The 14,030-nt window shown below is 55.0% G+C and overlaps 2 protein-coding genes across 2 annotated transcripts; both read right to left on the minus strand.

Moving 5' to 3' along the window:
- Positions 1-1,728: 1,728 nt before the first annotated feature.
- LOC106900164 (bone morphogenetic protein 2-like) lies at positions 1,729-4,197 on the minus strand. The gene is made up of 5 exons (XM_014962155.1): positions 3,936-4,197; positions 3,683-3,819; positions 3,187-3,309; positions 2,547-2,745; positions 1,729-2,135 (listed from the first exon to the last, which is right to left on the minus strand). The coding sequence occupies exons 1-5, from the start codon at positions 4,195-4,197 to the stop codon at positions 1,729-1,731; spliced, it is 1,128 nt and encodes a 375-aa protein (XP_014817641.1).
- A 938-nt stretch (positions 4,198-5,135) lies between these two features.
- LOC106900156 lies at positions 5,136-13,268 on the minus strand. The gene is given in 6 exon segments (XM_014962148.1): positions 5,136-5,161; positions 5,941-6,086; positions 6,834-6,892; positions 7,424-7,577; positions 10,931-11,117; positions 13,160-13,268. Coding segments are annotated over 6 exon segments (681 nt in total).
- Positions 13,269-14,030: the final 762 nt, after the last annotated feature.

The raw sequence follows: 14,030 nt of genomic DNA on the forward strand, positions 1-14,030 counted from the left end.
CCTGGGAGCCTGAGGGCAGGGTCCTGGCTCGGGATGCTGCTGCGATGGAAACCACAGGCACCTCTGGGGTGCAGAGCTGGCACCAGAGCATCCCCAGGAACAGGCATTTAATAAATCGGGCCAAACCCATTCATTGTCTTGGAGGTCTTGCCACTTCGTGTAATTCAATGAACTGCTTGTAATTTGTGGGGTGAGGAGGGGGCTCACAACCACCTCTCCTGGCAGTCGGGGGAGGATGGGAGCTTCCATGGGACACAGAGGAGCCTGGCTGCACGTTGGTTTGGGGATGAGGTACCTGGCCTGGGGAGTGTTGGAAGCAGAACTGGGATGTCTACACATGCTTAGGACACACTGGTTGGCTCTGCTGTGTGTTCAGGTCCTGGTGAGAGTGGGGGACATGTCTGCAGGGCACAGGGGAAGGATTTTTCCCTCTGTATCTAGTCAATGGGCTCCCTGGGGGCATTCACTGTTCCCTGGGGTGGGATGGGGAGAGGGACCCCAGGCAGTAGTGGGGAAGGGCCAACAGCCATGGGTGCTGCTTTTGGGTGAGCAGTGGGAGGAAACTGGTGCCCACCAGGGTGGGATTGGGACACCTGCAAGCTGGGCTTGGAGATGAAGAGCTGCTTGGGGGGTGCTTGTCCTGGCGTAGACCTGGGACCACCATTAAGCCGCTGCTGTTGCAAACTGTTGCTGATGGAAAGAGGTTTGGAGGGGCTGAGGGACAGCAGGGAAAGCCAGGCTCCTCCTGAGTCCTGGACTGCAGGGGTCTGTGCCAGCGAGTTTGAGACGGGGACCCCTGCCCACATCCCCCCTGCACCTACACCCGCTCCCTGGTACCCACGTCAACACCCATCCTCTCTGCTTCTCCCCGGTATAATGCAATCCTGCACTGCTGCTCAGCTCTGCTTCCCACCCCATTTCTCTTCCATGAGGAACCTTCCCTCAGTGCAGCGCAGCCTCCTCCAACCATCTTCTCCCAGAGCTGCCCACCACCCACCCGCCCTGGCAGCATCACCTATGGGCACCTCTACATCCCCTACCCCATCACTGCATCCTGCCACATGCCCCCGTCGCCTACTCAGGAATTGCCCCCCACCCTCCATTTTGGGCTGGCTGATGGACCCTGACATCATTTGGCTTCCAAGGAATGGGGCTCGGCAGCCGAACACACCCTTCCCCAGAGACTGCGCTGCGGCTGCGTCTTCATCTCTCTGCTTGCACCCCCCTCCCATGTTTTGGCCACCCCCACCCCAGCAGTGGTTCCACAAACACCTCCTCGGAGAACGGCACATTTAATAGTTCCTCTGAATTCATTTTACAAGTCACAACAATGCAGAAATGTACAGACATTTACAGGCCGCTGTACAGGCGGTTTCTGTCATATATTAGTGCTCTTGCTATATACATATAGTACAGCCTGTGGGAAGCCTCTGCGCGGGCAAGGAGACCTGCACTCCCACGCAGGGCACCCCAAAACGGAGCCATCGTCCCTGGGCTGCAGAGTCGTGTGGGCTCATTCAGGTCGATTTAATCAGAGCTTGGCCCTGAGCCTTCCTGGGCACCACCAGGGGGTGATGCCACCCAGGGCAGAGATGGGCACCCCTTGCTTTCCTCACCCTGGTCTCTTTTGTGGAGTCTTGCGGGATGGAGACCCCCGCAAAGATGCTCTGGAGGGAGCGGGAGCAGCCTTCGTCATGGTGGCACTTCCACCTTCCTCCTCCTCCTGCCTCAGTGGCAGCCGCAGCTCCCGGCCACCATGTCATCGTACTGCTTGAGGACCACGTTCTCATCGTCATCAAAGTAGAGGAGGTTGATGGAGTAGAGCTTGTCGGGGACACAGCAAGGGCTGCTGACGCCCTCGCTCAGCTTGAGGGCATTGATGATGGACTGCACGGTGGCGTGGTTCGTTGGCCGCATGTTCTCGCCCAGCGGGAAGGGGCAGGACCCCTTGCAGTGGTAGGCGTTGTACCCCCGTGGGGAGATGATCCAGCCGGACCAGCCGATCTCCTCAAAGTCCACGGACAAGGGATGTCTCTGGCAGGGCTGGAGCCGGTCCAGTGAGCGGATGCTGCGTGGCCCAGTCAGCCTGGGCATAGGCATCTTTGCAGGGAGAACGGGAGCCTGAGGCTGTAAATCTGCCAGAAAAGAAGACCCGATGCCATCAGCCATCACAGAAGCCTGGGAGGAAGGAGGACACGGCGTGTGTTCCCCCCCCCGGCCACCCCTCCCCTCCTCACATGTTTTGTCTGCGCCACCTGGTGCAGCAAGCCCTTCAGTCACAGCCTGTCACCAGCCCAGGCAGAGCCACCAGGAGGTGACAACCTCACAGCCCCATGGCCATGCTCATCAGGGCAAGCAAAACGCAGATTTACCCCTTCGAGCCTGCACCCCTGCACGGACTAAGCCAGAAAGGAGATGGCCTCTCCCTCTGGCCAGAGAAGGAGCTGTGGATTTGAAGGCACCCACGTGAGTGGAGCACCCCAGCACCCCAAGGTCAAGGGAACGGCAGCACCACAAGAGCTGTGCCGGGGGCGGACGGGACCCACCTGGGAAGCTGGTCATGGGCAGGGATGCTCCCCGGCGCCCGTCGTCCGTGAACAGGACCAACATGGGCCTCTTGCTCTCGTGGTGGTCCCCGCCGGATGCGAACTGCAGCGGGGGGGGGTCAAGCAGGCTCCCGCCCAGGCCTTGGACCGTCACCAGCAAACCCTGGTTGCTGCTTTCATCTTCCATCCAGTCACGAACCTGGGGAGCCAAACCAGTGTCACCGTGGCAGGACAGGCACGGCACTGGTGTCCCCGCGGCACTGCCAGGCCAGCAGACCTGGTGGCCCCTCACCAGCGCAGTGGTGTGAGCTGGGACCACCCACAGCCACAGGGTGTCCCCCTGCCCTGGGCAAAGGGGCTGTGCTGTCACAGCACAGGGGACACCACGGCAGGAACCAGGACCGGCGTCACCTGCGGAGCAGTGGAACCAGCCTGGGGCAGGACGGAGCAGCCCCTGACGCTCTTGGCAGGGCTTTGACCCCCCTCCCACAGGCCCTTCCTCCCCCACCCCGGTTGCTGCAGAGGGTCTGGATGGCAAATTGCATTGGAGCCCCACAGGCTGCTGGTGTTGAAATGGGTTAAAAAAAGCTCTGTCACACAAAGTCCCTCTGTGCCACCCAAACCAGGGGAGAGCACTCACCGCCTGCGTGATGGCAAAGACCTCCCAGCCCGAGCTCTGCAGCGAGACCAGCCTGGCCGCCAGCAGCTTCTTCCCTCCGGGCGCGTCCGGCTCACTCTTCTCCAGCACTTGGTAGACGCTGACCTGGGGAAGGCAGCAAAGGGCAGTGACCACCAGTGGGTCCTGCCAGAGGGGAGACACCCTGACACAGGGACTGGGGGGAAAAAAAGGCAGGAGTTGGAGGAGATGGCAGCTTGGATTTGTCACACCCTGCGAGTGCCTTGGCTGGTCCGTGCAACAGGACAGAACAACATCAAATCACTGTGATTCTCTGTGCAATGCAGTCACACTTCAGTTGTATGGACTTCACGGACCCAGGCCATGCCCCAGCTGCAGGCGAGTGACGCAGCACCTGAGGCATAGGCTGGGAATGTGCCCCATCCCTGTCCCTGTCTCCATCCCCACCCTCATTGTCATCCTCATCCCCATCCCATCCCCATCCCGTCCCCCTCCTCACCTGGCAGAAATGGTGCCTTTTTGGCCCATTGGTGGCCCTTGGCCAGAGGCGGAAGAGATGCAGTTCTGCCGTCAGGATCTTCTCGTTCTTGGCCACGCTGGAGAGGATGAAGAGGAACCGCATCTTCTCTCCGTGAGCTGCAGGGAAGGACAGTTGGGAAGTGGAGCCAAAGCAGAGGTGGCACCTCCACCAGCGGCACTTGGCCCCTTCCCACAGCCCCGTCCCCAGCACTGCGGGGACCCCCTGTCCTTACTTTTATCCAAGAAGCTGCGGACCGTGTTGCCCTCCAGGATGTCGGGGTTCTTGGTGACACCGTCCGCGTTGGCGACAGTGTTGAACAGATCCACCATGTACTGGGGCGGCTGCTTGGAGTGAGAGGGGGGAGGTGGAGGATCTTCCATGCCAAAGACCTCCAGGAGCCTCTTCAGAGCCTCAGCCCGCCGGCTCTCCACGCTGTCCGGACTCGGGCACGCCGGCTTGGACAGGGCCAGCAGCAGCAGGACAGTCCCCAGCATGGCTCTGCTGTCCCTTTCCCAGCTCCACTTCTCTCTGCCTGCCTGGTGCTGCATTTATAACTCACTGGAAAGATGGATTGGAGTCAAATATGCACATGAGCAATCAGGAGGGTAAAGAGAGCTAATTGCCATGCTAACAAGGTGTGAAGCTGGGCTCCTGGGCACCCTGCACCAATTAGCCCCAGTACACAAGTGGGAAGGGAGGTGGGCTCACCCCAGTGTTCCTGGGGCTGGCAGGGGACACGGGGGTCTTGGGCCGTGCCGTCCCTTGGTGAAGTTGTGGCTGGGATGCGTTTGCTCTCAGTAGGAGACTAACTGGTTTTTAATGATGGCACTAATGGGACAAACAGGAGGACCTTTGTGTGGAGGAATGCAGCCACTCCAGTCCCCTTCCCACCGCTCTCCTGCTGCAGCAGCCCCTGCTTCCCTGCGCCGCAGCATCGAGTGTCGGTGTCACACTGCTGTCCCCATCCCACGGCCCTGACAAGTGGGGTGGGTGCGTGGAGCTCCTTCACACAGCAGGGATGGCCCAGGCTGAGCATCCCCCGATGCTCCCCACGGTGATGCCCGTGAGAAGGAGCCCGAGGAGCCAAGACCACGGGGAAAGCAGGTTTCCAGGTGCAGCCCCCTCCGCAGCACTGCCCGGCCTGGGCTGTGGCAGTAACAGCAGCAGGAGGAATCAAACCACCATTAAGCTTTGTCTTTGAAAAAAACGGCCAATTAGTTTCCTGGGGATTAAAAGGCCCTTGCTGCTAATTCCTGAAATATCACAAGAACCCTGTGTCCTCTGGATGACAGGATAAAAGCCAATTCTTTTGCTTTTATTCCCCACACACAGAGAGACTGTGTTGGTGAAGGTGGATGTGTTGACACAGCGCACGTGGACTCTACGTTGGCTGTTTGCTTTAATGCCATGTGACGGAACGGAGAAATTAGCATTATACAATGACCACCAGTGCATCAGCTAAAATGAGCAGGATTAGAAAGAGCCTGTTTGGTCTTATAGGGACCCCCCCTGTGGACGAGGCTCTGCTGGAGGCTTGGTGTGGAGAGGGGAAGGTGCAGGAGCAGAGCCAGCACCATCTGTCTGTCTGTCTGTCTGTCTGTCCGCCAGCCGGGACCCAGCGGGGCTCCCTGGCCACAGCACTCCCAGGCCAGTGCAACAGGAGACAAGCTGAAGTCTACTTGCCCAGCCGGTGGCTATAATTTTTTCTAACACGACACTTGGCAGGTGAAAGGGCTGTTAATTACCCAGAAGAGGCAGGGAGGCAATGGCAGGCTTGAATTAATTGATAGAGGAAACTATTCACATCCTCGGGATTCTTTCCTTCCCCTTCCCCGCCCACTTCCCCAGTGTCCTGTGGGACGGCTGGGGCTGCCTGCAGAAGGGACCTCTGAGCCCCAACACACCCACCTGCCCATTTCCCTCTCCTCTCCCACTCCTGCTTCCCATTCTGTACGTGGGGGCAGCTGGGCCCATGCGACCCCCAGCTCCTGCAGGCTGGGGTCCCTCTTCGTGCCGCATCCTGCCGGGATGCTCGGGGAGAGCCGGGGGGAGCTGCGCAGTGGAGCCCCCCAGAGAGCTGCAAATTGCCCTTGATGTTAATTTTACAGGCTGCAAAACATTTTGCGGAGGATTCATTTATACAAACTTTGTTCAAACCAGCTTTTATTCAAAAAAATAGCCTTCTGTCATTTACATATACTACAGACAGTCTGGCAGGGGTCTTGCAGGAGCCCCACCTGCATGTCCCTGGCCCCGCTGCCCCCAGCACTTGCACTGCCTGATGGCAATGACAGTGCGACCACGGTCCCGCCGGCTCCTGAAGGTGTGTATGTCACACACAGCTTCTACCCAAACCAGACATTTCTTTCTGCCTTGGGAGCCTCTGCAGTTAGAGACAAACCTGGTACATTCCCTGCCCTGACAGGCCCCGGGGCCCCAAGTGCCATTGCCTGGAAAAAGGGCAGATGCCCTGGACCAGGGCTGGGGAGAAGGGAGGCAGCATGTGTTCCTCACCCCTGGTGCAGCCCAGTGAACTGTCTCCTCCCTCTCTGCCTGTGCAGAGCAGGGATTACTTACTTTGTGATTTGATTTGCTTCACTTCGCATTTGCTACTTTTTTTGCATCTGTAGGTGACACAAAGCACTGCCCCCCTGGCCTGAGACAACCGTCTGGACCAACCCTGCCCCAGAGCATCCTCCTCCTCCTCCTCCTCCTCCTCCTCCCACCCCACGCATCGCAGGCAGGGAGCAGGAATGGCACGTCCCAGGCTGGAGAAAGCCACTGTCAAGACCCTCTTCCCATCTGTGTCTGCTGCCACGAGGGACCACTAGTGCTATAACCAGCCACCCAACACCCCGAATTGTGCATCCTCATTGGGTTTTCTTTATCCTGTGGAGCGACAGAGCTGTGTGCTGCTGTGGCACCACTGCAAACACTGCTCTGCTTCACCTTCACAGTCAGGCACGGCCCAGGGGGTGAGCCGTGGGTGCTTCCCAAAAATCCGTCCCCATGGTACCCTCCCAGGTCCTGCCCCGGGAGCAGCAGGAACGGGGACGGCTCAGATCTGCCTGGGAATGTGTGTGGATGTGCCCGGGAAGGAGGATGGCTGGATGCTGGCAGCTGTGCTTACCTAAGCACGCAGGGATCCCCCAAGGAGCAGCTGCCCAAGCACCTTCCCACATCAATTTCCTGGAAAGATTTGCAGAACAAAGGTGTGAAAATCCCCCGCAGCACCTTCTCTGGGGACACCCCAGGGGACCGGCTGTGCCTGTCACTTCGCCCTGAATGTACAGCCCCGAGACACTGCCAGGCAAAGCTTGTCAGGAGAAGTACCTTGGGGGCACAGCAGAGTTTGAGTCAGAGGTCCCTGTGCACAAAGGTATGTTGAAGTAGAGTCTCCGTTGAACTGAGCTGAAGACATATCTAATGATTAAATACCTTTAAAAAATAAATATCACACTGCTCCCTTAACTATTTTTTAAATGAATCCTGATCCCAGAGAAAAGCCCATTTGTTACTTTATGGCACTGATATATCCATAAATTAATGTATTGGAAATGTGAGTTTTTTGCCACTAGGGTTCATGGCCAGGGCATGCTTAGGTCAGGATGAAGCTGCCCACATCAGAGCACCCACCCGGCTGCTCAAACCCCCCCATGGGCCCAGGGCACGGCTGAGCCCACAGGAGAGGAGACCAAGCCGTTCCCCGCTGTGTCCCACAGAGTTGTGCACAATTTCATAATAATATTCCACCTGGGAAATGCAGCAGCATTTTTCCTTCATTTTGCAGTTCTCCAGCATCTGAACCACCTCCCCATGGTGTGACTTTTTGACTAGAGCAGTGATGAACTTTGTGGCGTGTGGAAAAGTCCATCTGCAAGGGAATAAGAAGGAAATTTAATCTGGGGCTGCACCTGAGGCCGCTCCGGCTGCAGCATCTCCACCAGGGCTCTGGCGGGTGGCACAGACACAGCGTGGTGCCCCGTGTCCCACACCTCACACAGAGAGTGACATTCTCTCTGTGAGGGTCCCCACGCTGAGTTTGGGGCTCATTCCTTCACCAGCTCAGGGGCTCAGTGAGAGCTTTTCCTCCTCCATCTCTGTCTCCGACCACCAGGCAAAGGGAGGATATTCTGGGCCAAATTGGGAATCCTGCACCTGACCCTGTGAAAGCCCCATCTCTGGAGACACAGCCTGAGCTATTATACCTAATCTTTAAGAAAAAAGGTCTTTGAACATAAAATATCCATGGCAGCGCTTTTTCCAGAGACATGCTCTCACACCAGGGACCATTATTCACCATTTACTCGCACAGCATTTCTCTCTGGATTTGTCAGGGGCCTATGCCCCGCACGGGCTTCTCAGATGCTGGAGCCAATGTCCCTGGTGTCCCCAGCTCTCCCATGGGCATCTCCAAAGGCTTTGCTCTGGGCTGGGCTCTCAGCTCCCGATACAGGCAGACAAGCTGGCCGGGGCTGGGGTGATGGAGGCAGCATCTCCCCACCTCAGCATGAGTTAGAACAAAATCACAGAATCATTATGGTTGGAAAGGACCTTTATGATCATGAACTCCAACCATCAACCCAGCACTGCCCAAACCACCACTGACCCATGGCCCTCAGCACCACATCTGCCTGGCTTTTAAATCCCTCCACCACTGCCCTGGGCAGCCTCTTCCAAGGCTTGATAACCCTTTCTGTGAATAAATTGTTCCTAATATCCATCCTCTCTGTGAGGCCACGTCCTCTTGAGTTATTACCTCATGGGGTGGAGGAATGCTGGTACAAGAAAGGAGGAAAGGGGAGGCAGGCAATGGCCCTGGCTCTGGGGGTGCAGGACCAAGTCAGTCCTGCTTCCCCTTTTCTTTCCCTATTCAAGTTTTAACTCATTGAAAAATTCCCAGTGTAAAAAAAAACTTCTGTTCAGCTTGGACATCCCTAGTCTGGCTGCTAAGGAAGCCCTGCAGTGAACAGGGTGAAGGGGGGCTTTGGGTGGACAGGCCAAAAGCCCACATCTGGGCTGCCGTGTCACCTCCAGGCCAGGACATGACACCGATGCCGGTCCCGGCTGGCCCTGGCAGGGTCTGCACAGCTGGAGAGGAGACAGAGGCTCCTCCAGCAACACTCACGGCCAGTTGGAAGGAAACAGGCACAGCCTGTCCTGCCTGGCTCAGCCTCAACCTACGCTCTGTGCAGAAAGAAACAGTTTATCTGCTCAGCCTCCCAGTTTTTTTCTCTCTCTCAATTAAATTAAGATTAAAATCCCTGTTGCATGAGCTAGAGGAGGGGAAGAAGGGAGGCTGAGGAGATGCCTCAGTCAGTCTGGGGTTTTGGCTCTAAGTGGGACTTAGTCTCGCCCTGTCCCAGCCCTTGGGTGCGGGTCCTTCAGGATTTGTTGTGGTTCCTGACTCTAAAATGATTGTGAGAGTTTCCTGCCCCCTCCCAGCTCCTTCTTCAGCTGCTGGAGGAGATTTCTTTGTTTCAGGCTGGGACTGTGTTTTCAGGAGAGGGAAAAGCATTTTCTGAAAGCAAATCTCTCTGGGATGGGACACAAAATGACAAATGATTTTTAGAAGCCAGTATTTCTTGGTGAGATTTTTAACATCCCCCACCCCTGTCATTGCCAGTCTTTAACATGACACTGAAAGTGTCAGCCTGACTTTAGAGGGAAAATCCAGAAGGAAAGTGCCGAGACCTGCCCTAGGGCAGAGGCGAAGCTGGGGGCGAGTCCACATTTCCCAGCCCTGGGCCATTATCACCGAATGAGCCACCATCCATTAACCACCCCAGGGACAACAGCCTCGTCCAGCACCTTCCAGTCACACGTCTGGGAAGTAAATGCCGATTCTTCCACCTCTGGAAAAAAGCACTTCACGCTGCCTAATTTTCTTTCCCCCTGGCTGTGCCCTGCAGCCGGGTCACAGAAGATGAGGGCTGGGGATGGAGGAGCCAGATCACACAGATCTTCATGGTTGGAAACCTCTGAGATCACCCCGAGTCCAACCATAAAGAGACAAAATCTTACAAAGAGCGGTTGAAGGAGCTGGGGCTGTTTAGTTTGAGGAAGAGGAGGCTGAGGGGAGACCTCATCACTCTCTACAACTGCTTGAAAGGACACTGTAGAGAGGTTGGTGCTGGTCTCTTCTCACATATAATTAGCGATAGAGCAAGAGGGAATGGCTACAAGCTACAACAGGGTAGGTTTAGTCTGGACATTAGGAAACAATTCTTCACAGGAGTGGTCAGAGACTGGAATAGGCTGCCCAGGGAGGTGGTTGAGTCACCATACCAGAATGTGTTTAAGAGTCGTTTGGATGTGGTGTTGGGGGATATGGTGTAGGGGAGAACTTTGTAGAGTAGCATTGATGGTTGGACTTGATGATCCCAAAGCTATTTTCCAACCGGACAATTCTATGATTCTATGAAAAGACCCCCACAATCTTGGCCACTGGAGCATGCCCTGAAGTGCCACATCTACAAGCTTCATAAATACCTCCAGGGTTGGCTGCTCCACCAGCTCCCTGGGCAGGCTGTTCCAGTGCCTGACTGCTCTTTCAGTAAAGTCATTCTTCCTAATACCTAATCTAAACCTCCCCTGCCCCAACTTCAGACCATTTCCTCTGCTCCTGTCATCCTCCCCTTGGGAGAAGAGGCCAACCCCCACCTCTCTACACCCTCCTTTCAGGGAGTTGGAGACTCCTTCTCCAGCGCTCAGCCACAAGTGGAGCCCATTGGGGATGGTTCTCCCCACCACCCTCCTGCTTCCCCAGTACCTCCAGCTCCTTCGCTGGAGCCTCCAGGTCCTGCTGGGACTTTTCCTGGTCTCTGTCCCTCTCTAGTGGCTGCTGCACAGCCCTGTCATAGGAGCCGCCGGGAAGGCTTTAGCAGGATGGGGTTAGACGCAGAAATGCCAATAAAGTGACATCAACAAATTCCAGGAGAACTGATTTTATCAAGCAGATGTGGAAAATCATTTCAACGTGACCTTCCATCCTGATAAAAACGGATGATTTCATCTTCCCTGAGGTGACTCTCGGGCTAGTTTATGTGTGAACTCACAAGGCAGCACACCAGTTCAGGATGAACCAGTTCAGCTTCCAACCCAAACCATTCCATGATTCCAAGAGGCTCAGCAATGGACTTTCTGCAATGCAGAAGCCAAGAGAAGATATTTTAAAACATGTATAAAATCACAGCCCCAGGCACCAGAGTACGACTTTCACCAGACCCAGCAGCCAACAGGGAGGACAGACACACTTTTCTCACCTTCTTGCTTCTAAGGAAATCAAGCACGGAGGAATGTCTGGAAAGCCCTGGGAGGGAGGGCTGGGAGCCCTGGGGGGAGCTGGTCCACTGGGATGGGCAGCTGGACTAGCACTTTCCGACATCCACAGTGACCGGAGTGCCAGAGACATCTGCGAAACACCAGGACAAAGGGATTCCTCCTCACCATTTGCATGATGCTGGGGAGACCCAAGCTCAGACTATGGCCAAGTACAATACAAACCACTGAAGAAGAAGACACAGTCCACCCCTGGGAAGTCTGCCTGGGAGAGAGACTCCTTCAGCCCCAGCATCTGCAGAAATCCCAGAGAGCAAGCCCTGCACTAGCGCTGCACACGCGTCTGCAGACCAGAGGAAACACATTTCACAACAGATTTGTAAATGTGCTACAGAATAAAAAGTACGCAATTAAAAATTCACTCGGAAGCAGCAGGTTTTATATTCGTTAGTGAGCTCATGAAGGATGGGGTGAGAATAGATGAACACATCGATTAGCAAAGGGAAAATGTGAACGCTCAGCTGTGGCTGAACTGCAGATCTGGAAAGGTACTGAACAAACCTGAGCACCCAGTGCATCCAGGGCAGAGAGAGAAACCCAGTTCTCCTCACCAACAGCTGCTGAACGTGGTCATGGAGCTGAAAAGACCTGCCTTGTGTACCCCCACCCAAACCCCAATTTCCCTGGTGCCCAAACCTGCCACAGAGCCACCTGAGCACCACAGGCAGAGGACAGGGAGGTGGGAGCGGGGAGATGTGGGACCATGGCATCCAGGTTTGGATCAGTTCACTCTGCTGTATTTTGAGTTTGTAAAATATCAGTGGTTATTGGCTAATGGCTGCTGCTTCTGGAAAGCTTTCTAAAATGAGCTATTTTTCCCCGATAGTGCTGTCCGTACTCAATGGGCTGATGGATGTAAATCCTCATTTTACCACAGGAAGAAAACTGGCTTTTGAAGTGCCTGCTGAGTAGTTCAACGTCACCACAATTCATTAGCTTTAACCTGCTGGAGTTGCAGACCCAACGTGTGCTGCAAAACTTGAATTTTGCATTGATTTAAAAACTGACCTTCAGCATCCGTGCAAGAGACTCCCCCCAGCCACGCTGCGCCGCAGCAGGGAAGGGCTGTCCAGGGATTGCTTTGCCCGGGGAGACAGCGACCAGGGAGGCAGATAGCACTTTGCCATGTATGAGCTGTTCCCTGGGTGATCCCTGTAGGATGCACCTCACTCACAGCAAGGACACACACTGCTGGTCATTTTGCAAAGGTGACACATCAAGTGTGGGATGCTGCACCTGGGGAGAAATAACCCCCTGCACCAGTACGGGTTGGGGATGACCTGCTGGAGAGCAGCTCTGAGGAGAAAGACCTGGGGGTCCTGGTGGACAACAGGATGCCCAGGAGCCAGCAATGGGCCCTTGTGGCCAAGAAGGCCAAGGGCATCCTGGGGGGCATCAGGAAGAGTGTGAGCAGCAGGTGGAGGGAGGTCATCCTGCCCCTCTGCTCTGCCCTGGGGAGGCCCCAGCTGGAGCACTGGGACCAGTTCTGGGCTCCCCAGTTCCAGAAGGACAGGGAACTGCTGGAGAGGGGACAGCAGAGGCTACAAAGATGATGAGGGGCCTGGAGCATCTCTCTGATGAGTTACTTGAGGAACTTGGGTCTTTTTAGTCTGGAGAAGAGAAGGCTGAGAGGGAATCTGATCAATGCTTATAAATACTTCAAGGGTGGGTGTCAGGAGGATGGGGCCATTCCTTTTTCAGTGGTGCCCGGGGACAGGACAAGAGGAAATGGGCACAAACTTGAATATACGTTCCATCTAAACATGAAGAGGAACTTCTTTACTTTGAGGGTGGCAGAGCCCTGGCAGAGGCTGAGACATCCCAAACCCACCTGGACACGTTCCCTGGTGTGGACCTGCTCTGGCAGGGGGTTGGACTAGGTGATCTCCAGAGGTCCCTTCCAACCCCGTATCATTCTGTGATTCTGTGACTGCTGGCTGAAGACACTGTTAACCCCTGCTCTCCCAACCCCACAGTGATAAAAGCCACGTTTATTATTTTTATCACTATATATTACTATTTTTACTATTTTCATCATTATTTACTCTTATAAAATTCTTTCCCCTGGAGATGACAAGCTGTCATATTTGAATACGACCATTTCATATTTCCTACCGTTCACGTAAGAACGTGATGTTTTGCAAACACTGGAGGCTAAATTTGCACAAGTGCTGCTCTGACACACTGAGAAGAAAAGCTCAGAAACCTCAGACTTTTCCGCCATAGAGCGTAAAGCTATTTTCACATTTCTGAGCTTCAGCCTGATTTTAGCACATTTTCTGTAGCCACGCTGTCGCTGCAAGGGCCATGGAGACTAATGGCTACTTATGAAGAGCACAGACTGTTTTTTTCTGCTTTTTCTGTTCCCCTCTCTCTCTGCACAGTCAGGCGTGCTGTTGTCCTGCTGAGAGCCCTTGCAACGTCAATCCTGGGACCCAAAAGTCTGCAGTAATCCTGCACTTCTGCAGTACCAGACACAGAATTCGACCTCACGGCAGCGCATGGGCACAGGAGATGGAGCCCCTGACGTAGGGGCCAGGACACTCAGCAGTTCCTGTTCGACAGAACATGCTTCAAGTGTTGGACTATCTGGGTGATGAGTCCCCAGCATATTTCTGTCCTTCATCCCGAGGGAAAAGTCACCAGGATAATTTCAACACAAATCTGTTCTACAGAACATGCTTTAAGTGTTGGATTATCTGGGTGATGAGTCCCCAGCCTATTTCTGTCCTTCATCCCCTGAAGGAAAAGTCACCAGGATAATTTCAACACAAAGAAAGGTCTGAGGGACAATGGGCGGGATGTGAGTGGGGAATCTTGGAGGACCTGGGTTTCTCACAGGCAGAGGGGACTCACCATGTCTAATGAGGAGCAGCCCCTCTCTGCAAACAGGTTCTCTCCCTCATCCTCTCTGCTGATGGCTCCAGCACCTGAAGGCACAAACCACCCAGCCCAGCATGACCCCAGTTATCATTCACCGCCTTTC

Source organism: Calidris pugnax, unplaced genomic scaffold, assembly GCF_001431845.1.
Source record: "Calidris pugnax isolate Ruff unplaced genomic scaffold, ASM143184v1 scaffold1024, whole genome shotgun sequence".
NCBI classification, from domain to species: domain Eukaryota; kingdom Metazoa; phylum Chordata; class Aves; order Charadriiformes; family Scolopacidae; genus Calidris; species Calidris pugnax.

Excerpts from the sequence above, each read along its gene's own strand:
- LOC106900164 (XM_014962155.1), bottom strand. The coding sequence starts at position 4,197 with ATGCTGGGGACTGTCCTGCTGCTGCTGGCCCTGTCCAAGCCGGCGTGC. Across the intron at positions 3,820-3,935 it reads CCGCAGCTTCTTGGATAAAA|CTCACGGAGAGAAGATGCGG; the intron begins GTAAGGACAGGG and ends CCTTCCCTGCAG. Across the intron at positions 3,310-3,682 it reads AAAGGCACCATTTCTGCCAG|GTCAGCGTCTACCAAGTGCT; the intron begins GTGAGGAGGGGG and ends TGCCTTCCCCAG.